The 25,887-nt window shown below is 47.5% G+C and overlaps 1 protein-coding gene across 1 annotated transcript; it reads right to left on the bottom strand.

Annotated features, from left to right (window-relative positions):
- Nucleotides 1-25,642, bottom strand: MKI67 (marker of proliferation Ki-67). Its single transcript, XM_057506482.1, has 15 exons — nucleotides 25,421-25,642; nucleotides 24,901-25,092; nucleotides 22,160-22,238; nucleotides 21,950-22,065; nucleotides 19,003-19,069; nucleotides 17,034-17,079; nucleotides 15,473-16,552; nucleotides 14,036-14,211; nucleotides 12,768-13,083; nucleotides 12,563-12,681; nucleotides 12,288-12,459; nucleotides 9,643-9,795; nucleotides 4,313-8,922; nucleotides 3,049-3,483; nucleotides 1-1,310 (listed from the first exon to the last, which is right to left on the bottom strand). The coding sequence occupies exons 2-15, from the start codon at nucleotides 24,990-24,992 to the stop codon at nucleotides 1,245-1,247; spliced, it is 7,527 nt and encodes a 2,508-aa protein (XP_057362465.1). The 5' UTR covers nucleotides 24,993-25,092; nucleotides 25,421-25,642; the 3' UTR covers nucleotides 1-1,244.
- Nucleotides 25,643-25,887: the final 245 nt, after the last annotated feature.

The following is a 25,887-nucleotide window of genomic DNA, read 5'->3' on the forward strand; positions in this document are numbered from 1 at the left end:
TGGATTCGTGTGTTCATTCCACAGTCATTTATTATGTGAACCTGGCTCCAAGCCAGTGCAGGGCACACAGGAGTGGGCTGACAGGGGCATGGCTACTGTGCACATTCAGGGGACAGCTACCCTTTCTCGTCTTCCATTCCTCAGCTTAACCTGTCTGAGCAGGTGAGTGGGAGGCCCTCAGATGGGCCTGGAGGGAAGGCGCACAACTTTCTGACTTCAGGAACAGGACAAGATGGAACATAAAAATGCTCATCTGTGGGTCTGAGGCTGAAGAAAGAAATCTGGGCTTAAAACGATACAGGAGGCATTGGCTCAAAAGTCAGCTCCTGGAAGTTGTGGGGGAGGAGCCTTGTGCTGTTGTTGTCAGAAATGGCTTCCTCTGGAGAAGGGTCTGCGTTTCCTGTACACGGTGGCATGCTGGGCACTAGTTCAGTCCAACAGGTACAGTCAGGAAGAATGCTACCACTGGAATTGAGTGACACGGTGGCTGGTGGCCCTGATGTGATGGGTGGAGGCCTTTTCAAATGATAGGAGTGCTAGTTAAGACAGATATTCCCTAAAGTGGAAAAGGCAAGCCACCAGTCAGCCCTTACTACAGGAAGCTCTGTGCCCTGAAGACGGGTTCACAAGCAGTCCTCCAAATCCCAAATTCCCTTAGTGACAGACACCAAGGACAGGACCGTCCTGTGCAGAAGACCGACAGCCCGAGTGCATGGACCTCATCTCCCCAGTGGAAAGATGTAGCTTCTCAGTCTCATCACTCATCCGTGTTTCCTGAGTGCCAGCCCGGCGCTGGGGACGCGAGGACAGAAGGCCCCGCCTTCCGCCTTCTGAGGGAGGACATCAACAGGGGCAGGTGCATTTGGCACCGTGGCGAGGGCCAGAGACACAGGTCAGGACTTCACCTGGCAAAGTTGAAGGCCATACCTCGGCCCAACTCCTCTGCTCCCAAATTTTGTATCTTTATCACTTTATGGGACCAGGTAGTCCTCTTCATGACCCTGCTGTGGAGTTCCTGAATAAACCATTCAAAGCCACATGATTCTAAGCTCTCTTCCCCTAAACACCCAGGTAGCATTATTTACAGAATTCACTTTTATATTCATGGCAAATATTGTACAAGAACATAAACTAAATTTACGGGACTCCCAGGGGAACTGAGTTCAGGACTAGGGCGAATGCTCTTATGAAGCAGGAGGTGGGCGAATCCCAGGCATTACTCTTCTCGCTTTTACATTTCTCAGCTAAGTATCTTCAGTGTTCCGACAGCTCCTGGTTCTCATTTTCTTGATGCCTGCATTGTCGTTATCCTGTTTGCGAAGAAAAAGATCACACGTAAGTGATTTAAAAGAAAAATTTCTGTAACCAAGCCTCCTCTGCAGAAACCCAAATCCTTATGAGGTGTGATGCAGATCTTTAGTCCTAGAAAATTAATTTTGCGGTAGGAAATGAGTTTTAAGACATAGCCTGTGAAAGTTGCTTTGTGTTTTAAATTGCTTATCCTGGGCAGTTTTTAAAATTTAAATATTTTGTCTTTTGATAGGAAGATTTATTACCTACTAAGTTAATTTTTAGAAAGAAAATTTCCAGACAAATATGCACATTTCCACAAAATTAAAAAGTGCAAAACAGAAACAGTAAACACAGACAATCAGGACAGAATCGCTTGGATCCTTTACACATACCACAGGAAGAGGACGCTGGCTCCGTTCTGGCTGAGTGACCCAGACCCCCTGCTATGTGCTCTAAACAGAGCTGGGAACGGGAGACTGATCACCCTGATGTTCACAAAATCTAAAAGGAGACAAAAGATGACCCGCCTTTCCAGGACCGACACCCCAAAAGCCTTGAGTGTCTTCACTGTACTTTCAGGCAAGCGGTCAGGTGAAGGCTGTCCTGTTGGACGCTGTTCCCCAACCCAGGAGTCCGTCAGGAGCAGCTCCCTGGGGCCTCGGGCATACTTCAGGAGCAGGGCCCACCAGCGACCTTACCAAGTGATCTTTAACACTGTGGGGAAGGGTCAGAAAAACAAAGAGAACTAAAAAATCCAGGGCTGAGTCTGGACGCCAATGACCTGAAATAGTTGGATACTCGGGTACAGCCATCACCTCACTGCAGTGCCAGGCCAACATTCACAGAATGACTTGTATCAGGAAAAGGTCAAAGTGGAAATGTAGAAAGCATGAAGTCCACACTACAGATGACAACAGAATGGTAGGTGGACAAGCCAAGGAAGGGCTGGGTGGGATACATTGTCTTGCTGACCAGCCACCTGCTCTGTAGCTGATCCTTCGTGCCGGGAAGGGTGGCGGGGACGTGCAAGGAGACCCTGGATGAGGACGTGTGCCAGTGTCATCACCACCGTTCCAGCGCACAGTCAACAGACCTCCTCTGCCTTTGTGATGGCGCCAAATCAGACTAACCCACATGCGTATGTGGGGGGGCGGCCACGGCACTGGCGTCTTCAGCCTCTTTCTGTCACACCTGCAATCTCAAGCGTTCTCCAGGACAGGGATAGTCCAGTCACGCATTATTCAAATGACAGGCAACTCATACGCTGGTCACCTGTGACAGCAGCAGTATTTGTAGTACCATTGGCCTTAGGCGCTCCCTGACTTTTATTCATTCTAGCTTTCCAAAGAAGCCCCTTTGAAAAGTGGTGCAGACAGGACCACTTTAGAAACTCCTTTGAAACTTTTATGCGTTATTAAGTTTCGTTGAGCTAATCTGCAGACACCTGCTAGGATGTGAGTGTGTGGTACGTAACAAGCAGTGAGGAAGTTCTAACTAGATGAATTCCTTGTTCTTCCTGAATGTGTTTTCACAATGTGAATTTACCACTTCAAGTGGAATCCCCAAGAGAGATCCAACTAAACATAGCTACAAAGAGACAAAATACTCAGTTTAGATTCATGCTTTGTACATTAGTATGACTGGGAATTGGCAACGTGTTATTATATATGAGGTGTTTTGTTTGCTTTTGCAACATGGGGCAAAAATTATATCGAAACATTCCATGCTCATAAGAAAAAACACAGGATTACTTGCCTTTTTAATATTCTCGGCGCATCTCTTGGCACCCCGAGTCACTCTCCGCTCGGATGCCTCGGATGAACTCTCCACGGCGGTCCCCGGAGGAGGAGCTGTTCTCTTCCTTGACCTCAGACTCCTGAAGCCTGCAGGTTCTTTTCCTTCTTTCTCCTTCTGATTTCCCCCATGGATTCCCACACTTTCCTCCCCTGCTGTGTTAGGCAAGGACACCTTGAGTGTTTGCGATCTCAGACCCCTTCTGCCCCCGTGGGTCTCCTTGGAGCTGGGATTCTTGGCCCCCTCGTCTGGGTTCTGTAGCTTCACCTCTTGGGAGGTCTTCATGGACGTCTTCTCATTCCTCTTTACTTTGATCTTTTCTTCTGGTATATGCAGCTCAGGTCTTTGCTCTTCCACGTTGGTGTTATTTGGGCGTCTGGAGCGCAGGGACATCCCCTACAAATTTCAAAGACACCCCCAACATGCCAATAATGAGTAATACCCATCTCAAAATTCAACATGGAGAAAAAAAAATCAAAAGTAGACCCAAAGGGGAACTCATCTGAAACTTCTACGTTCGTTAATGTTCTAAGATAACGGTGATGTAAGGTAGCCGGGGAAGAAGGGCCTCGTCCTTCGGCTCCTGTGGAAAAGCCTGCATCTCTGGTGATAAACCATGAGTGAGGAATTCAGGTTAAGTTTCAGTCACATTGCCTGAATGACACATACGTCAAATCTGATTATAACAAGCCTCAAAGGGGCATTTCAGAAAAATGATTTTCATCAAAATGAATTAGTAAGTGAATTCCTAATCCTTTAAGTGCTAAAGCGGAACAGGAAAATCTCCATGTCTGGAACCTCACCAAACCTCGGTCCACACTGTGGTCACCTCTCCATCTAAGGCCCACACACCTGCTCTCACTGTTCCGATCCTGGCCGTGTCCTACGCCCACCCAGCTTTCCTGGCTGTGGGGTTTGGACAGCAGGACTGGGCTGCCCAACTTTTCTCTGCACAAAGCTTCTCCCCTTGAGGGTGAACCTAACTCCTTCCGCTCCTGAGAAACTTAATAACTTTTGTTGTAATATTTTGACTATTTCCCTAAGTTAGAATATACACCCCAAAAGGATTCTTTACCACAGCCTGCAGTTATTCACCAGGTTGAATGTAGACCCCCTTGGAAAACAATATCCACACATAAATCCAGGTCCCATATGACTTAGACCAAACCTTACGCCATAAAGAACATCCATCCCAGATGCCATGTAATGATCGGGTCACACCTACCGTCACCTGATCTGGAGAGGTCACGTCCTCCTCGGTTCGTCCCGGTTTTCTCATTTTCATGTGGCTGCTGGGCAGGTCCTCCACAGGTTTGATCCTTTTTTCCAAAATCCTCAAACTTCTCTTGATGACTGGGGCCTCAGGGGGTCTACGACACTCCCGCCGTCTTTTCTGGAGTGGCTTCTCGTCCCCGCTTTCCTGTGGGGCAGTCAGGGTGGGCAGCCTCTTCGTTCCTGTGGCACTTCCGTCTTCTCCACGTTTCCTCTTGGGAGGCAAGGAGATGCTGCTTTCGCTGTGTGGTTTTACAGGGTCTTCCGTGGGTTTTACTTTAAGGGCCCTAAGGGCTCTTCCAGACATTTTCACAGGCTTCCTTCTGTCTGGTGTTTGCTTTGGAGATGGCTCAATGCTCGCTGCCTCATTTCCCGGCTCCTTGGCATGCTCCGGGCTTTGGATGCGCTCCTTGCATCCAGGCAGGTCTTCCGGGGCTTGGACCTTTTCCTTACATGTTCTTGGCCTCCTGTTGGTTCCAGTTACATTTCCTGCACGGTCCTGTTTTGGTTCTGCAGGTTCCTTAAGCAACGTGGCGCCTTTATCACCACCTTGCAGTTCTCTGTGTGAGGCCATGGGTCCCTTGGGCGTTTGTGTGGGCGTCCTGAGGGCCGGGAGCTCTGCCCACGCACCTGCTTTCTGGGGAGGTACCTTGAGCTGTCTCTTACTTGTCCGCATGGGGACTGGCTCTGCTTGCGGTTTGCAGGGCTCTTCAGTGGTCTGGTCATTGGCCGTGGGTCCCTCGGCGTGATCTGACGTTCGGAAATGCCCTTTGCAACCGGCCAGGTCTTCCAGGGGCTGGGCCTTTTCCTTACACGCTCTTGGTCGCCTCTTGGTCCTAGTTACATTTTCTTCAGAGCCCAGTTTCTGCCTTGCAGTTTCCCAAAACAGTGGGATGCCTTTACCATCTCCTCCTGGTTGTCGGCGTGTGGGCTTCCTGAGGGCTGAGAGCTCCTCCCCTAGGTCCGCAGGTGCCCTGAGCCGTCGCTTTCTACTTGTTCGTGTGGTGACCGGCTCTGCTTGTGGGGACGGGCAGAGTATTGCGGAGGTGTGCTCATCGGTCACAGGCCCCTTGGCATGCTCTGGGGATCGGAAGAGCTCGCTGAGGCCAGCCGGGTCTTCCAGGAGTTGGGCCTTTCCCTTGGGAGTTCTCGGGTGCCTTTTGGTTCCAGTTACATTCTCTGCAGGGTCCAGGTTCTGCTTTGGAGCTCCCTTAAGCACTTTAATGGCTTCGTCACCACCTCCTGTTTCTCTGTGTAACTGTGTGGTTTCCCCTGGTGTTTGTGTGGGTGTCCTGAGAGTCAAGAGGTCATCTTTTCCATCCACTATCTGCACAGGTGTCCTGAGCCATCCCTTCGTGCTGGTTGGTATGATTGCTGGTTCTGGCTGGGGAGATGTGCAGGGCATTTTGGTGGTCTGGACATCAGTCACGGGTCCCACTGTGTGATCTGGGGATCGGAAGCGCTCGCTGAGGCCAGCCAGGTCTTCCAGGAGTTGGGCCTTTCCCTTGGGAGTTCTCGGCCTCCTCTTGGGTCCAGTTACATTTCCTGTAGGGTCCTGTTTCTGCTTTGGGGTTCCCTTAAGCAATGTGACGCCTTTATCATCACCTCCCGGTTCTCCGTGTGAGGCTGTGGCTCCGCCAGGTGTCTGTGTGGGCGTACTGAGGGCTGAGGGCCCTTCCCGCGCACCCACTCTCCCCAGGGGTGTCCGGGGCCCTTTCTTCTTGCTTGTCGGCGTGGTGACCAGCTCTGCTTGCAGAGATTTGCAGGGCATTTTGGTGGTGTGCTCATCGGTCACAGGCCCCTTGGCGTGCTCTGGGGTTCGGAAGAGCTCGCTGAGGCCAGCCAGGTCTTCCAGGAGTTGGGCCTTTCCCTTGGGAGTTCTCGGTCGCCTCTTACTTCCAGTTACATATTCTGCAGGGTCCAGTTTCGGTTCTGGAGCTTCCTCACTCACTGCAGTGGCTCGGTCACCACCTCCTGGTTTTCGGGGGGAGGACGTGGTTCCCCCTGGTGTCTGTGTGGGATTCCTGAGAGCCGAGAGCTCTTCTACATCCACTTTGCAGGGAGGTGTCCTGAGCCTTCTGCTCAGGCCGGGGCACGTGGTGACCAGCTCTGGTTGTGGTGACGGGCAGAGTATATTAGTGGTGTGCTCGTCAGTCACGGGATCCTTGGCATGATCTGGGGATCGGAAGAGCTCGCTGAGGCCAGCCAGGTCTTCCAGAAGTCGGGCCTTTGCCTTGGGAGTTCTCGGCCTCCTCTTGGGTCCCGTTATATTTCCTGTAGGGTCCTGTTTCTGCTTTGGGGTTCCGTTAAGCAATGTGATGCCTTTATCATCACCTCCCGGTTCTCCGTGTGAGGCTGTGGCTCTGCCAGGTGTCTGTGTGGGCGTCCTGAGGGCTGAGGGCCCTTCCCGCGCACCCACTCTCCCCAGGGGTGTCTGGGGCCCTTTCTTCTTGCTTGTTGGTGTGGTGACCAGCTCTGCTTGCAGAGATTTGCAGGGCATTTTCATGGTCTGGTCATCAGTCACGGGTCCCACTGTGTGATCTGGGGTTCGGAAGAGCTCGCTGAGGCCAGCCAGGTCTTCCAGGAATTGGGCCTTTCCCTTGGGAGTTCTCGGGTGCCTTTTGGTTCCAGTTACATTCTCTGCAGGGTCCAGGTTCTGCTTTGGAGCTCCCTTAAGCACTTTAATGGCTTCGTCACCACCTCCTGTTTCTCTGTGTAACTGTGTGGTTTCCCCTGGTGTTTGTGTGGGTGTCCTGAGAGTCAAGAGGTCATCTTTTCCATCCACTATCTGCACAGGTGTCCTGAGCCATCCCTTCATGCTGGTTGGTATGATTGCTGGTTCTGGCTGGGGAGATGTGCAGGGCATTTTGGTGGTCTGGACATCAGTCACGGGTCCCACTGTGTGATCTGGGGATCGGAAGCGCTCGCTGAGGCCAGCCAGGTCTTCCAGGAGTTGGGCCTTTCCCTTGGGAGTTCTCGGCCTCTTCTTGGGTCCAGTTACATTTCCTGTAGGGTCCTGTTTCTGCTTTGGGGTTCCCTTAAGCAATGTGACGCCTTTATCATCACCTCCCGGTTCTCCGTGTGAGGCTGTGGCTCCGCCAGGTGTCTGTGTGGGCGTCCTGAGGGCTGAGGGCCCTTCCCGCGCACCCACTCTCCCCAGGGGTGTCCGGGGCCCTTTCTTCTTGCTTGTCGGCATGGTGACCAGCTCTGCTTGCAGAGATTTGCAGGGCATTTTGGTGGTGTGCTCATCGGTCACAGGCCCCTTGGCGTGCTCTGGGGTTCGGAAGAGCTCGCTGAGGCCAGCCAGGTCTTCCAGGAGTTGGGCCTTTCCCTTGGGAGTTCTCGGCCGCTTCTTACTTCCAGTTACATATTCTGCAGGGTCCAGTTTCGGCTCTGGAGCTTCCTCACTCACTGCAGTGGCTCGGTCACCACCTCCTGGTTTTCGGGGGGAGGACGTGGTTCCCCCTGGTGTCTGTGTGGGATTCCTGAGAGCCGAGAGCTCTTCTACATCCACTTTGCAGGGAGGTGTCCTGAGCCTTCTGCTCAGGCCGGGGCACGTGGTGACCAGCTCTGGTTGTGGTGACGGGCAGAGTATATTAGTGGTGTGCTCGTCAGTCACGGGATCCTTGGCATGATCTGGGGATCGGAAGAGCTCGCTGAGGCCAGCCAGGTCTTCCAGAAGTCGGGCCTTTGCCTTGGGAGTTCTCGGCCTCCTCTTGGGTCCCGTTATATTTCCTGTAGGGTCCTGTTTCTGCTTTGGGGTTCCGTTAAGCAATGTGATGCCTTTATCATCACCTCCCGGTTCTCCGTGTGAGGCTGTGGCTCCGCCACGTGTCTTTGTGGGCATCCTGAGGGCCGAGACCCCTTCCTGCGCACCCACTCTCCCCAGGGGTGTCTTGGGTGGTGTGTTTGTCCTGGCTGGTGTGCTGATTGGTTCTGGTTTGGGAGATTTACAGTGCAATTTTGTTGTGCTCTCACCATTCCCTGGTTCCTTGCTGAGACCTGGGGTGTGTAGGGGACTTTGGACGTCCACCTGGTCCTCCTTGGGGTTTGTGTCTCGTGATGGCTGGAGGGCAGTCAGGTCTGCTGTTGGTTCACATTTCCACTCTGAAGATCTTGATCTCCTCACAGTCATCATCTTTTCAGTGTTCTCTTTCGATTCGATGTCCACCTTACATGTCCCAGAGGGCTTTCCTCTCTCCTTCATCTCCCCCTCTGGCTTCTGTTCTTGTAGAGGAGTTTCCCTTAGACATCTTCCTGAGACCCTCGCCACGATATCAGGTTCTGTTTCTTCTTTCCTGTTCTTACACTCCACCCTTGGCACCTGTGCATTTGGGAGCTGTGCAGACCTTCTGAACTTGTTTGCACTTGATGCCATCTTTGGAGAGGCTGCCTCCAGTCTTGGGGTTCTCATCTCGACACCTGGTGTTTTACAGACATTCCTGGGGGTCTTCACACTATCTGCATTTACTCTAATGCTCGGTCGTCTCAAGGGAGGGCTTGTAGAACTTGTATCAGACAGCTCCTTTGGTGCATTCTGAGTTCTGAGGAACATATTCTCTCCTGTAAGAAATAAACATTCATGATAAATCTATTCAGTTCACCGTGTTGTGCCAATTTGGTAATTCATCCTCATGAACTACTGTGTAAGAGCCGATAATTCAGCCTCCTGTTCACTGACTAACGATATGAGGCTGCTTAGGTGAACATACATCTGTCCTACATATGAAGTGTGCACTTAAGAATAATGTTATTTGGTGATGTTCAGTGGGGTCATACAGAAATGGTGGTTACGATCTTTTCTAAGAAAAAAATTCCTTAAGAATTTCTGAAGGCTGCCATGCCACGTCTCAGTCACCTGAACACATACGTTCTTACTGTCACACAGGAGAAACAACAGTTTCTTCTGTTGAGCACCAGAGCAGCAGTGTGGCCTGTGCTCAGTGATACAGAGGAAGCATTGCATTTCAGTAATCTACATAAGTATAATGGGAGACCATCTTTTCTGCTCACGTACCTCTTTATTTGCAATAAATAAAGAGGGCCAAAGTGAACACGGGTCATTTACAGTCACTAAAGGGGCATTCCTTCCGTGCAAGTCACTGAGCACCTAGGCTAGTTCCACGGCTGATTGCAACTTCCCCTAAAACAATAGAATAGAAAAACTGGAAACGGCATTTTCATCAGAAATATCCATGGTAGAGAAATAATACAGGATCTGTTCTTTAAACTCTACAGCTCCTCCTTAAAACTCAAGGTGTTAGGGGATAAAAGCAAACCAACCCAAATTTTCTGAAGTGCACAGTAGAGGTTTTTCTCCCACATCAGGGACTTGAAATGTCTTTCCAAGCGAATTCTCTGAATCTGAAGACGTGGTGGGACATACACTCATTTGTGGTTCCTCCTTCGCTGGAGTCTTAAACATGTTGGTTAGCCCTGTTATGTGAAAATGTTGGAAAAGCAGTTAGCATATCACTCACACATGCCAGCCCACATGTGCTCACACTCCAGCCCTCACCTACAACAAAGGAAATGTGGAAAGTGAACCACAGACCACAGCCTGGACCTGCTGGAGAAGCGAGAGGGGATCTCATAGGAGAGGGTGATGCATGGATACTGGGCTCATTTGCTACAAGAGGGCACTGGGAGGTCTGAATCATCTTTCCTCTCCTCTGCCCTGCTTCTTGGAAAGAAAGTCAGTTGGAAGAGGTCAATGTCTATTCTTCCAAAGTCCCCCCCACTGTGAGCCCTGGCTAGGGGGCTGAGACTGGCCCTTGGTGCCTCCCCTCCAGGCACCTGGAACCCTAGTGCCCTCCTGTCGCCTCCAGAAGTCCCAGGCTCTACAGTTCTGGATTTTATGGGCAAATAAAATGCCCCCAACTTTTTTTAAAGTGACATGGGTTGCCCATTTTTAGTGTTGTCAAATACGAATGTTACCATCTTTTCATCTTAACACCAAAAAGAAGTGTCAACATATTCTCACAAAAAGAGACCGTTATGGCATTTTAAATGAATATTTATTCTGAAAAACTCACCATGTCCCCGTTCTCCTCGCTTTTCTCACTCTGCCATGATGGATCAAAGCCTCTCCATCTGGCGCCCTTCTAAACACTGTGTGGGGAAGCCTGTCCCTTCCATGTTTCATCCTTCCGGCCTTACTTAAAATACCCAAGACTCGGTCTTCAACACGCACTGACATTTCGTCATGAAAGTTACTCAAACCAAGGGGTGGACATTGTGACCCTCTGGGAAAGTGTTCTGAAGGAAAGCTGAGAAAAATCCACTGTCCCGGGTACTGAGTATTCACTTCGACTAGTTTTATCTCCAGAACATTATCTGAGGATTTGTTTTCAATACTTCAGGATGTATATACTAGTAACCCACACATGAATGTAATCAACAAGGATAAACAGATACAGAAATAACTGCATGTTGGGTGGTGGATGCTCAAAACTGTTTTACCTCATAGAACATGTTATCACAACTGGCTACCACCGTTCCATATTTTTGTGTTTTTTCTTTTTTAAACTAAATGTACTGACCCACTCTCAGAGAGTCCCTTATATGGGTTATACAGTGGAGAACTCTCATTTTAAAATCTGCTGGGAAATAAAAACAAGATTTCACCTAGTTCACTGCAGCATTATTCACAACAGCCAATACATGGAAGCAGCCTAAGTGTCCATCAAGGGATGAATGGACAAAAATGCTGTGGTATCTATATGCACCATGGAATATTACTCAGCTGTTAAAAAAAGAATGAAATCTTGCCACTTGTGACCCCATGGATGGACCTTGAAGGCATGATGCTAAGTGAAATAAGTCTGACAGAGAAAGACAAGTACTGTATGCTCTCACTTTTATGTGCAATCTAAACAAACAAACAAACCACCCAACTCAGAAAAGAGATCATATTTGTAGATACCAGAGGTGGGGGGATAGGAGGAGAAGGAGTTGGAAGAAGGTGGTCAACGTACAAACTTCCAGTTACAAGCCTAGTAAGTACTAGGAATGTAGGGTCCTGCACGATGGCTAGAGTTCACACCGCCGCGTGGCATACATACGGGAAAGCTGCTCCGACAGCAGATCCTAAGAGCCCTCATCACAAGGAGAAAATGGTTTTTCTTTTTCTTGTATCCCCGTAAGATGATGGATGTTAACTAAACCTATTGTGGCAATCATTTCACAAAACATGTAAACCAAACCATCATGCTGTTCACCTTAACTTACACAGTGATGGATGTCAATTATTTCTCAACAGAGTGGAAAAAAGAAAGGTTCCCCCTAAAGGATTCAAGTCTCATCTCCCTCCAGAAGCGTTCCAGGTGGGAACCACTGGCCAAACTACGTGGCATGAAATTCAACCCTGGGTTCCGGCCATGGTTCTCATCAGCATAACCATAAACAAGTCCCCTCTTGTACTGAGAGGCAACGTTGGCTCAATCGTTAATGCTTACAGAAACGGTTCAGCTTCATGGAAGGAAAGGAAATCTTGAAGCAACAAAATATTGCTGAAACCATTTGCTGCAACTCTGGGGAACCTGGTAGCGCAGATGCAGGGAAAGGGCATTTATAACAGTCCCACAGCTTTCTCCCCATAAACAGCCTCTAGTTGTCTACAGCTAAGCTGCTCCCCAAGGTAAAAGCGAGCAGGTGTCCTTCACACCTGCTCGTGCAGGACTCGGGATCCCCAAACTGCTTGGGGCCTGTCTTTGTTCTCCAGCCCAGCTTTCTCTTCCTTGAACATGATGTGTGAGTTACCAGTATGTACACCACGAAGCACTGAAAACAAATCCTCCGAAGTATTTTTAGGATGAAACTGATAGAAGGTGACTCAGGGCAGATGCACAAACGCAGCGCCCATTCACACCCTCACATGGGGAGGGTGGGAGGGGCTATGGTTTAAAGCACCAAGGCTATGTTTTTACCTGAAAGATCTTCATTGAAGTCCATCTTTTTGTTGAACACAAAGTTGTTCAGCATTCTGTAGGGCCGAGCAGGCATGTGTACTTTTTCAATGTGAGCTTTCCCTATTACTATGGTACAAGGAGAGTTTGCATGACCTGTACTAAATTGATTGTGAACGCTGCCAGTAGGCCTCTGGAAAAAGAAAAAACAGGATGAACCAAAACGTCAAACCAAAACTTAAATGTCATCTTACCTAATTTTACATGTAAAAGAGCAATTGCGATGGAACACCGACCTTTGGAGTACTGACTCGTCTTTGCCTTTTGTTCAGCTGTCTCTGGGGGCCCTGCTTCCCAACTTTAGGCTGTGATTGTTTGGCACCAAGTTTTACCACATCTGCCCACGATTTGGCCACTGGCAAGGGAAAATGTTGAAACTTAACAAAAGCAGCATGAACAAGGAAACTAACCTTAAAGTGGATTTGTTAGTACAGCACCAACCAATTAAGTTGGCTTCAGAAGCGCCGCTCCTTCTCCTGGAATAAACCATCTGTAAGATGTTGCGTTGGCTTCGATCGATGGACGTCCTCTTTGAAGGCAAGTTGCTGCTCCTCCTCCGTCCCCTCTTAGGCGCCTCTGTGGGATGAGGGGAGTTGCTGGTGGAGATCGAAGGCGCCATGCAGGACCTACGGCGCAGGCCGCGGGCAGCCGGCGTTTCCACAGGGTCCCCAGCTGGAGAGCTCATAAATGCGTTCTGTGCGGTCACTTCCACAGGGCTTTCTGAGGAACCCTCTTTTCCTGAGGGTTGAGGCTGTTCCTGACAAGATGTAAATGCTCTTAAGGGAAACTTAACAGAAAGATGACATCTCTGTAGTGAAAGTGAAAACCCTACCCAGTTAAGAATTTCAACTATTTAAGTCTTAAAGTACCAAAAGCCTCCACCGCTGTCTGTCAAGGGTAAGGTAGAGATGGAAGTCTGTCCCCTCGTTTAAGGAAAAAGAAAGAGAGATAAGGCAGCCGACCAGTGTTAATTGGGGAATTTCGGGTGGAAAGATGGAAGGAGCCTTCTGAGGAGTGAGGCGAATGCTCTGGTTTGAATCCAAGGAAACACCACCTGTGGGGCTCGGTGTCTGGTTTACACGGAAGGAGGGCGGCTCCCTTCTGGGAGCCAGTATGACCCAGGAGGGAGCACAGACATGCCTCACATGCCGTTTGGGATGACAAGAGATTCCAGACTGCCTGGGCCCTCTGAGAAAGGTGCTCTACGGGGCCGCATCGTTCCAGAGATCTAAAACCAGGACATCGGAGCCTAGGGCAGGTGAATGCAAGTTCTAAGGAGCTGATGGTGAAAATCATACATGTGTTGCTATTCAGGAGTTTCTATTTTCCCTTATAATTCTAAGAGGAAAACAAAAACAAAAACCGTGTGGGTGTGTGTTGTGATATCTCCAGATTTTTTTCAATGGTCAGTGACTAAAATTTTTGCTTTTGAATTGAGATAGAATGGAATTAAAATTGAATTTTCAAATTTTACTGGAACCTCCATTTGATCACTGAGCCCTAAGTGTGGTCAGCTCTGCAGGAAAAGGCCAAGTCCTGAGACCTCACCTGCAATGGGCCACTACAGAACCCAGGTGGTTGCTTTCCAACACCCAGGGGAATGAGTTACCATGTACACTCTTCTCAGCTTTCACTTTTTTATTGGAAAGAACATGTACCAAGAATGTGAGTTGGCGGATAGGAGTAAGAACCCTGGCTGTTGGACATACCTTGATGATTTTCTTCAGGACAGGTGGGGTGAGGGTTACCAGAGACTTTCTTTTCTTTGGTGTTTCTCCTCTTTTGAGAGGTGTATTCGGGGGCAAGTTTTCATCAAATAGTTCAGGCCGCAGATGACCGCCGAAGGAGACCCGCCTTCTCTTCAGGGCCATCCCCTCGATCTTACCTAAAGGCACGAATACGAACAGGCAGAGGAATGAACGACCACACCGATACTCGTGACTTCTTGCAAATCGCTGTTGAAGACAAGCCAATTGTAAAATTCACTGAAACGGACCCTCACAGCTCAGCCTCACTGCCTCGGAATGTTGAGGAAGGTGAACCTGTGTCAAGAGCTCACGAACGATCCGGGGTAAACCTCTCATCAGAACACCGAGTCCCTACTTGGCAGAAGAAAGATTTTCTTAAAATGTTGAAAACTTCTCTGTGGACATAGCTTAATACAGGGACTGGCCTGAATCAGCGGCTCTCAGGATGCAGCAGGGGTGGGTGAAGCCAGACGCTGCAGCAGCGGCCTGAGCTTCCCCAAAGGACGCGGGCGTACCTGGGCCCCACCCAGCTTAGGGAGCAGGGCTCACCAACTCGGAAACTTAGTGAGCCCGTCCCGCTATGCATCCTGATGAACCACCGGCCAACATGAATCCTTTGTTAAATGGTGTGTCCCCCCCTTATGAGACCCACGGGGATGTGTGGCTGATGTACGCAGGTGTGATCTTAGCTGGTGCCTCTACATAGGGGCCCCGATCAGAGCCCAGAGACCCTGAAAAGGGTCAGAGGATGGCCAGGACCTTCACGCCAACTGGAGGCCCTGTGTCTGCCACTTGCTGTATGACATTAGGTTGTCAGTTTCTCCACTTGCAAAAGGGAAATAACAAGCATACTCTTCCCACAGGCTCTCCTACGGCCTGCCATGTGTGTTGTCTGTGAAGATGTTGAACATGGCCTGGCACATAAACCCATGGGTACAGTTCAGTGTTTCATTAAGAGACTGTTTGCAGGAGACCTGATCACAGAGGATCAACATCTGGAGGCCATGCTGTACTAGACAATGTCCAGGGGATTTGCACGTAACCTGCAGGATCAAACTCACAGGGTTACAGGTGCTTACAGTTCAGAACGAAACCTTATGTTTATTCTATTTTGTTGTAGATGTACTAGGAGAACCAGATGTTGGACCACCCATCTCATTAGGTCCCCTAGCACCCTGCCCTGCCTGTCTCTCCTTGCTGAAATTCTCTTCAATATGAAGCCACACGAGGTCACAGTGAATACAACTGCCTCATTATTTATTGTACCCTTGGAGCCTGACAGATTCTCTACCGCAGAGCAAGTCATTACTGATAATGGAAAGTCTCATTAATTCATGTCTAGAGACAAGGTAAATGGGAACTTTGGGGGGAAGATAAGGTAAAGTTAAATAAACTTACTACTGGCATCACCAAAGTTGCCGACATCAGCAGAACCAAGGCCGGGTGACGCAGCACACACCCGTCCAGCTGGGGGCCCCGGCTTCTCAGGCTGAGCGGCAGAATCATCTTCAATCTTCTTTTCAACCTGAACGACCAGTGGAGCTAAAATCGTTTGACTCTGAATGTCCATTTCTGTAGTAAGAACGTCAACATTTGTAGAAATACTCCGCTTCCTTTTGGAAAAGAGTTTTTCTGGTGTATTTCCAAAATTATCAGTATTTTCAGTTTTAGTGGGTGTTTGGTTTCTAGTTAAGAATTTTGTAGGAGTAAATATTTTATTATCTGCCCTGGAGCCTCCGCTTTGGTCCGGACTCACAGATGCCCTTCCGCTGATAGCACTGAGGTCTTCACGCCGACGTTTTCGTGAGGAATTCTGCTGCGAATGCTGAACTGGGCTGTTGGGTTTCGGCGTCTTGACGAGGGAAGTGCCAGGACTCCCAATCAACCTGGGCCTCTGAGAAGGCTTCTCCTCTCTGCCGTCTGCCTCAGCCCGGCTGCTTCCTTCTCCCGAAGCAGGGTCTGCCTTAACTTGGATGCTTCGACTAGATCTCCGTCTGGATTTAAGTGAGACCAGTAGCTGTGTCTCACCCTGTAGACCACCAGCATTTTCTTGCTCGGCTGTGCGACGACTCTTTGATCCTGACCTCCTACGATTCTGTTGAACATTCTCTTTTTCTAATTTCACATCCAACTCTTCCTTCAATGACTCATAAAGCTTCCTAAAGGGAGATTTATTTTTTTCACTATTCTCAAGACACTGTGTACAGGGAAAAGACTTCAGTGCTCCATCACAGCTCACTAATGCTACACTGGAATCCTCTTCAAAATCCCCAGCAGTGGGGTCCATTCTATGTCTGTGATTACCTCCAGGAAGTTCGGATGAATGAACAGCATTAAGTGTTTTCCCTGCAGCAAGATCTTCTGGGCCACCTGAGTCAGTCCCGGCTGCTCTGACATTCTTGGCATGGACCAGAGGCCTTCCTGAGATGTTTGCTTCAGTGAGTTTTGAATGGGCATTGGAATCTTGAACTTTCCCCTCTTGGCAATGAGTTATGAAATAAGAAACAGAAGTTCAAGATTTTCTCAAGGAAATTTGCAGTATACAAATTTCAAAACTGTTGCAAATTGCCTTATACCTAGTTTTTCACTTAGCTTACAAATTACTTAATACCCCAAATATATAACATTATTCTGATACTCAGTATTATGATCCAAAAAAAATAAATCACATCAGCCTCCTAAAGCCCATGGGAGACATCAAATGCTATTAATCTGCTCAGAATTAAGCCCACAAATGAATGAGACTATGTATTTAGGTGTGGACTCTCCAAAGAGCATGGGGTGCCCTGTACCTCACTTGGGAAAGCAGGTAACTCAGGTGTACGCCTGTGTGTGTCATGTTAAATAACCTTGTAGCTTCTGAGAGCCTAGGTGTGTAGCACTGCTGTGTCTTCCTCGGCATAAGGCCACACAGAGAACTGATCTCGCCAGATCCCAAACAGAACCCAAAACCACTAACCAGGGTCGGAAGAGAAGCTGGATCTTGAGTCCCCACGCCTTGGTTCCTGTGAATTGGCAAAAGAAAAACCATGCTTCAAGGGCCTTTTCAAAGTCATATTTAGGAAAGTATTCCTGTTACCGATGATTTTCATCAAACTGTCCTTATAGGAATTCCAGAGTGTGAATGAGCTCAAGACATTCAGGTATTAGTGCTCACAAAATGAGGATGTCTTAGCTCCTTTTAAAAAATATTGTGATAAGACAAGACACAAACTTAAAGTTTAAAGAATTGTTAAAATGGAACCTCAGAGAGTTGTTATAACCTCAGTCTTTCTCATGATAGGAAAGAAAAGCAAAAGCTGGAAGTAGCCATCACCTACACCCGGGGTCTGCGAGCTTGCCAAAGGCACGGGATTATTCACTTTATACTCAGTCTCATCAGAAATCAGCTACAGGCCAGTATAAACTGAGGCCCACCTAGCACATGTGCTCTGGGAGGGCAGATGCTCAGGGTGCATCTGGGGCCCACAGGTTAAGGCAAAAGCAATTCACACTCACCTGCAGCCTCAGAGCAGATGAATCAGAGCCCACACTGCCACTTGGCCCCATGAACAGTGCACACAACCTCTCACAGGGAATGTTTTAGGGGGTGAGAAACAGGGTAACACACCCATCAGATATAAGAGCTCAAGATTGTTTCAAAAGAGGAAAAAATACATCCTAATGGGAGAGAATCCAATTATTTGTTTATCCTTGCAGAAACTGATATGTTATTGGGGGAAAACAATGAATTATTGGGGGGGAATCATAAAATATATCCAAAAGTAAGTCACCTTCTTTCTTTTACCAATTTCACATTTCTTGGCATCTAACATTGCTTTTTCAACTTCCCATGTGAGGGATCAGTTTCTCATTTCTAATTTGAAGTTGACCAAGAATCTTATGACTAAACAATAAAAATAAATTAAAATTGAAAATATGTACAAAATAGAGGACTGTTCAAGTACACTTATTCAACAGCCATGAAGATCGCTGTCTGACCACTATGACTTGTTCTAAGTATTCATTTTCAATACTTCATCGCAGCCCAGATGACAACAGTTCACAGACCACTGAGACCACTTATCTAACCTACAAATTTCAAAATTTTTTGGCTGGTTTCCTTACACCCACTAATGAAGTGGGCGTAATACCTCAAAAGCTAGCTTTCCCCCAGCACTGATGAGCGGCAGGCTCCACATTATGTCACTCGCCCATGGAAGGAGCAGAGCTCCTGAGGTCAAAGTGCCTGTGGCTGACTTCAGGGGCACCTATGACAAGTCTCCTGAGCCAGTGAATTGCCACCTGGTTATAGGAGACTGGCTTGGGCGGCTTTGTAAACAATAAGACAGAAATTCTCAGCATTTACCTTAACCCTTCTAAGTCCTACAAAATGTCCAAGGATGGGCCCAGAATGCATTTTGGCTTGGAATCCATTTTGGGCACGGATAAACACAAGTAACTGGATGCTCCCCTGTGAGGCCGGCAATCCTTCTCGTCCGGTGGCACAGGACACCCTGTCAGAACTGAAGCACCTCTGGTGCTCACGACGCCTATGTGATTATTTCAGACAAATTAAGGGGGACGAGCACACTGACAGGGAGTCTTGGCGGGCCACTGGGCCACGCAGCTCCCGAATTTCAGGTCTGCGCTGGGGCTGTCCTGCCCAAAGGCTTGCAAGAAGACCAGACCGTGAGACAGTCTCGGAGCCTTTTGGGCCAAAAGTGTAAGACCTACTTAGTACCTTCATTGTGAGTAATAGAGGGAGTCTGGTTTTAAATTATCCTAATATGTTTAAGTCAAGTTGCTTTAATATCTTAGTTACTTTTCCCTGCTGTAACCACAAAGCCACCCCCCCTCACGAGAAACCATTCATCAAATTGTCTCTAAATGATTTCGTATCAACACCCAGAAGAACAGAGTGCAAAGCTGGCACCATCCCCCCTCACCTGTTCGTGTCTTTGTCCTGGAAATTCACTTGACTTGCTTCCATTCTGATGACTTTCATTTTCATATCTAAAGTGCAGAGAATGAGAGACACATATTCAGATTAAAGATCTGGAACAGATGCTAAAGCTTCCAGATCTGATTAGTGTCCAACGAGCAGGGAACAAATTCACATCTTGTTCAAGGTATTACCTTATTCACGGACCCATATTTAGAGTTAGGAAAGTGTTTTTACACTAAAAACTTAGATAAATTGCCTAAGTTTCTTCTGGAAGGCTGTTTTCAGAGGTTGGGGACCCTGATTTATTTCTGAATCCTGACCAGAGAATATGATTCAACAGTGTCCCTGAGTACCTCATATGTGCAAAGTCATCGCATATGAGAGCAAAACTGGGTTTCTGCTAGTTTACGTTCATGGAAATCATCTGATGGCAGGGAAGGTCAAGCAGGCAGGAGGCCCAGTGGCATCCGAAGCCTCCATCACTTTGTGATGTCACTTATGGCAGGGCACCTACAGAGTTCAACTGCAGATCACTATGCTCACCTTAGCTTCCCACTTATTGCCTCTGTATCTGCACAGGGACAGGCACCTGTCAGAAGTGTGTATATGTGTTTAGCAAGATACAAAGTTGTTCTAACAGACCTCAGGTATCACTTCACAGAACAGGCTTTTATCGTGCATGCTGAACTTGGGTACCACAGTAAGGTGGTCTGATTTGAGTTTAGATGCCACCTAAGTAAGAGCGGAAGCAGCCTGGCACCTGGAATGACTTCACATGGTAGCAGAGCTCTGGATCAAGTCCCTCTTCTTAAGCTCCATTTCCTACTCGGTGTTGGAGGTCTTAGTCATCTCTATTCTTGATCTGAACAGAATCTCAGTTTGCAGAAATCGTCCCAGTCTCCACTCCACATCAAGTTCACATCACATTCCACATCAACTCCCTGCTTGAAAGTCTCTATTCCATAAAAATACCCTCTAAAAATGAAGTCAAATTCACAGAAAGCACAGTAAAAGAAATGACCAGGATATTTAAACGGTACTTTAGGAAATATCTACTTAATACAAATGAAGACAATAATGAAAGTAGCGTTGCATTTAGCAGGATGGGTGAAAAAAATAATTCAACTATATATTGTCTGTAAGAGACACAATTTAAATTCAGAGACACAAATAGGATACAAAGTATAAGGATGGGAGAAAATAAACCATGCAAACAGCAACAGGAAAGAGCTGGAGCGCTACACTAACGGCCAACAAAATAGACCTTAAGACAAAAATTGTTCACAGAGGCCAAGCACACTCTGTAATGATAAAAGAGCCAATTCAGCCAGCAGAGAAATCGCTTACAAACAAAACAGCACAGTGTGAAATAGTCGGTTCCAAGAGATAATCTAAACCTTAAGGAGTCAGAAAAGTTGAAAGTAACAGGATAGAAACCAATGACAGTAAGCAATCACCAGCGAAGATTACTAAGGTACAGGGCATTTCCAAATGATAAATAACAGCACCTCATCTAACTGAAGGAGGTAACTCTAAACTGAAACACACAGTGTAGCTCGAAAATACAGAAAGCAAAAACTGACAGAGCTAGGCAACAAAAGAAAAAAAAAAAGTTCCTCAATGGGCAACTTCAACTTACCTACCTGAGCAACCAAGAATCGGGGAAAAGGACTGTGATTCTAAAAGTTAGGAATTTGAAACTAGTGGACCTTTCCAGATGGAGCACTGCACCCAGCAGCTATAGAACACATATTCTATTCAAACACTTTTCAAACCAGGACTAACTAATAAAATTTAGCCATATCTGATCATAAAGCAGGCACTGACTCCTTCCAGAAGCTGGAAATTACTCATTGTCCATCCAGAATGAATAAATTCTGCATAACTGGGTATATAACTGTGTATATTATCTGAATGCAACTTATGCAGCAAGAAGGAACAGAGTGGGACATCTATGCTATAAATCTCACAACTGTAAGAGCAGAAAAAGTCAGTTACTAACACATACTTCATTATTTCCAATTTATGGATTTAATAAAGACAGACAAAACCACAGTGGTTAGAGAGATGCATGCTTAGGTAAGCAAAACTCCAAAGACTTTTACACTATCAGAAAAGCCACACTAATGGTTTGCTTGGTGAGGGGAGGAAGTGATTAGAAAAGGCATGAAAGAAGCTTCTGGAAATGTTTATGGCTTGAGTAGTGCATTAGTTTGCTAGGGTTGCCATAACAAAGTGCCACACAGTGGGTGGCTTCAGCAACAACAGAAAGTTATTTTCTCACAGTTCTGGAGGCTGACGTCCAAGATCAAGGTGTCGGCACGGTTGGGCTCCTCTGGGCCTCTCTGCTGCTCTTCAGGTGGCCAGCCCTCCAAGCACCTGCTCCCCTGGCTTCTCTGTGTCCTAATCCCTTCTTACAAGGACACCGGATTGGATTAGGACCCACCCTAAAGACCTCACTTTGATTTAATCCTCTCCTTAAAGGCCGCATCTCCACTCGCAGTCCTATTCTGGGGCACCGCGGCTTGGGGCTTCTACATGACATCGGACGAGCTCATTCAGTCCGTAATGGGTGATGATAACAAAGTCGTCTACGTCATGGTAAGTTGAGCTCTACGTCTCGTTTTGTATCTTTCTCTATGAGTGCATTATACTCTAAAAGAACTAAAACTGTATGCAGCATCACAACATGCACAAAAAAACGAAATCTCATTAGGATTTGGTCACAGTTCTTTGGCACATTTACACGCACTCAGCCCCTTGAACTGGAACACATCAGCCCCACTGTCGTTCCTTCCAGATCCACAGATTTTAGATGAAACGTCAGTGTCGAGAAGGACACCCACAAACACTTTGACGTTCTCCAGTGTTAAGGACCACAGAGATCTGTGAGGCTAGTTTCTGAGGCATCAGAAGGTCCGTTAATTCTCAGACCAATTCGTTTTTACCTGAAAGACCGATCGACAACAGTGATCACATCTCCATGTTTTAGTTGTACAGGTTCATCAATAGCAGATCCATTTACTTGTGTTGGATTTGTGGAGCTTAAGTTAAACAATATTGCCTATAAGTATAAGAAAGGAGAAGAATATGTAACAAATGAACAGATAAAAAGTGAAATGAACAGTTTTAAAATAGACTTCCAAAAACTCACTTACCTCCAGTCCATGGATTTCAATTTTACAATGCTGTTTTGACACTACAGGAAGCTGGATACGGATGTCACATTCGATACCCCTTAATTGAAAAGAATTCAGATTTCTGAGGTTGCTGAAATTTTCTTTAAAAATTACATCAAACTTTCAAAATTAAACAGTATTTGATCATGTGTTTTGATTTGTAAATGGAATGACATAAAAAAATAACAAACTGGGCAATGTAAATAATCCTTGCATTTTGAGAACAATTTTTATAAGTATTATGCAAGTAACTATCTTAAGTCCTGAAAATTTACAGTACAGTCTATCCTTGAACATGTGTTTGAACTGCATAGGTCCATTTATGCACAGATTTTTTTTCAGTAAATATACTGGAAAATTTGCAGGGGGTTTGCAACAATTTGAAAAAAAACTTTTTTCTTTAGCTTACTTTATTCTAAGAATACAGTATATAATACATAAACATACAAAACATATTAATAAACTGTGTATCTTAATCAGCAAGTCTTTCGGTCGACAGTAGGCTATTAATTAGGTTTTGAGGAGCCAAAATTTATATGTGGACTTTCAACTGCATGGGCTCAGCATCCCCAACCCTGGCTCTGTGCACGGGTCAGCCATTTTAGGGATAGTTACAATAGAAAACATTAGAATATAAAATTGAACTATCTTTTACTAAAATAGCTATGCTTATAAGACCCAAATGAAGCAGTACTTTATATCAGTGTGGGGAATAACAATTATTTTTAATACTCTATGCTGCTTTTCCTAAAAAAAAAGGTTTATGTATGTTTATTTGTAATGTTATGTACGTTCAAAGGTTCCGTCATTATCAAAATTGCTGTATTTTATGCTAGCACCTCTCTGTGCCTCAGTTTCTTCATATATAAAGAGAATCCCATCAGCACCCATACCCTGTTGTTCAAATAAATGGGTTATATGTGTCTGCCATTTGCATGCAGAAATTCTCATTACTTGTGAGCTTTTGTTGTTTTAAAACCACACTGCCTTAGCTAGCAGATTCACAAGTCCCCATCATTAAAAGTACACTCACCTGCAATCAACAAAGAGCACCATTAGATTCAACTCTTCCCACACAAAGAACACCAGCAGGAAACAGCAGAAGATAATTTTCCCAAAGCAGCAAAGAAGCTAATCAAAGAGGTCCTTACTAAGTCTCCCTGGCTGTCTGGTGTTCCATACACTCTCGTCTCTGCTCTCAGTGCGAACCTCTGGAGTCCAAGAATATGTCTTCCTACCATGTCATATGGCCAAATAATGATGAATGGGTTTCTAAGTTATAAAATCTTGCATAAAAAACTGCCATTTGATACTGAAAGATGTGTTTATTTTTTCTTTGAGGAGAAAAGAAGCTGTGGAAACTGAACAAGTTACTTTAAACCGAAGAGGAGAACTTGCTTTTTAAGTATCAGAATGTTTCAACAAAATAGAGAGTGAGTCTCTCATTAGAACTGAGAATTTGTGTGGCAGGAAACTGCCAAGTAGAATCACTGTAGACAAGCAGCTCTCAAACTCAGCTCAAGTTTTGGGCCAGATCATTCTTTACAGTGGGGGCCGACCTGTACATAGCAGGACGTTAGCAGCATCCCTGGGCCTCTGCTAACTGATGCGCGTGACAGGAGCCTCCCAAACTGTAACACAGAGAAATGTCTCCTGGTGGGCACATTGGCCCTGGGCTGAGAACCACTGCTATCTATGATTCCAAATCCAGCCTATGTTTCTACTGGCCACTTACCAGAGTGCTAAATATTGACCACCTCTTATTTGCCAGACCCCACCAGGCACTGAATACATAATTATTAACTTGGCAATGCCTGTCCTTGGAGAGTTTAGCAGGGGGACAGACAAACCAGGTGTGGTGTTAGGAGACAAGAATAGCTAGCATTCATTAGAGGCTTCTTTACAGGTCACGTTTACACTGACATCTGAGAGTTGGAAAGGCATCACTTACATAGGACAGAGAGAACATTCCAGTCATAAAGCTCAAACTGGCCAAAAGCACCAAGCTGAGCAAGAGCTCGAAATGTCTGCAGTGGGTTGGGACATGGTAGGGATGGGTTGGTAGGACAGGGTGTGGGTGGAAAGGACTGGAGTCCCACCACATGGGGCTCCACAGAGAGGTGACCTGCTGTTTGTCTAAAAAGTCACATTAGAAAATGGAGGCCAGTGATGAAAAATTCTGTCTGTTATACAGGGACCACAGTTCCCACCAACACCAACACAGGAAACACAGGAAGCCCACAAGCGAGGAGCACTCAGCACACTGGCAGGAGGGCTTTCCCTCCTAAGTTCATTTCCCGAAAGACCAACAAGCCATATCCAAAGCCGCCTGCATTTGCTCTGTAGTGTCCCCCGAGCCAGGCCCCCAACCAAGGAATGCCAGGTGTGAACGATTTTCAGGTGAACAGTGGTCTTTAAAAGACTGCTTGAAGTGAATCAGGACTTGAGAGTCATCGACATTTTTTTTCCATTTAAAGATTGTTATCAAGTCAATTTAGAAATGTCTGACTAACAAAACACTTCACACTTAATAGCTATAATAATATTGTTTTCAAAATTTTGTTCCTAATAATAGCATGTCAAGTTGACAATACACAGGGATGACATCGGGAGCAGTTTGAGGGCAGGGACTACTCCCGGAGCCCCGTTTTCCGTGGGTTAGCTTGTGATCAGGAATATGAGGTCTTTTAAACTGGACAGTCCGCCCGCGCAGGGCTCACCTTCCAAACAAGCAGGTGCTAAGGCTCAGAGGAAAGTGGTGGCCGTCGACCCCGCTCCTTCTGATGGTAACGAGGTGTGCTGGAGGGCCCATTTTCTAAACAAGATGTGGAGCAAATCCGTATAGGAAGGCTCGGCATCAAAAGGTCTGCTGAAGCTGACTTCAAAGCAGCTTTTCTAATTCAGGAGCACCACTGAATAGAACAGAAACAAAATGCGGGGAAGGGTTGTTACTCTGAAAGCAAAGAGCGTCTAAGAACTCACTTGTAAGTGACCGACGTGGACTTAATTCAGTGCCCTGCCGCCGGCCGCCCCTCGCCCCGGGCTGCTCACAGACTCAGCGCCCCCGAAGACCTGCGGCCAGACGCGCCCATCAGGTCACGTCTCCCGGGAGTTCCCACGGAGACCACGAGCTCAGGCCCTGGATGAGCCCGGCCCAGACCCCGCTTCCCCCGCAAGTCCCCTCGAGGCCGGGAGAGGTCCCCGCAGCCCTGGCCCCGAGGTGCCCCGGCCGCCGCTCACCCAGGACGAGTCGCCTGCACGCCACCGGTGGCTCCACTGCTTGTCGAGGCGCCCGCCCGCGCGCCAGGGACAGGGGCTCCGCCCGCTGGCCCGAGCCCACTCCTCCCGGCCGGGGAACCCGCTCCCCCCGCTGTCGCCCTCGCCGGTGAGCGGGTGGCCCGGCCCAGCTACGTCCCCGACCTCCCCAGGGTAGGACGCTCCGGCGCGGAAAGCTGCCCGCCGCGCCTCCTGATTCAAATGAAAACAGCAATTCAAATTTGGCGCTTAGCGCTGCGATTGGACGCGGTGGCGCGGCGGCAGCCCAATAGGGAGGGGCGAGGGCGGGGCTAGCAAGGAGGACCGGTTCCTAGCGGCCTGGCGGGCTCCCGGGCACCTGCGGAAGGCGGCTGCCCAGCGGCCTCACCCCGCAGGTGCACACAGGGCGGAAATGCAGGAGGTCCCACCCCCGCGAAAACCTTCGTGCCTCC

Source organism: Manis pentadactyla, chromosome 8, assembly GCF_030020395.1.
Source record: "Manis pentadactyla isolate mManPen7 chromosome 8, mManPen7.hap1, whole genome shotgun sequence".
NCBI lineage: Eukaryota > Metazoa > Chordata > Mammalia > Pholidota > Manidae > Manis > Manis pentadactyla.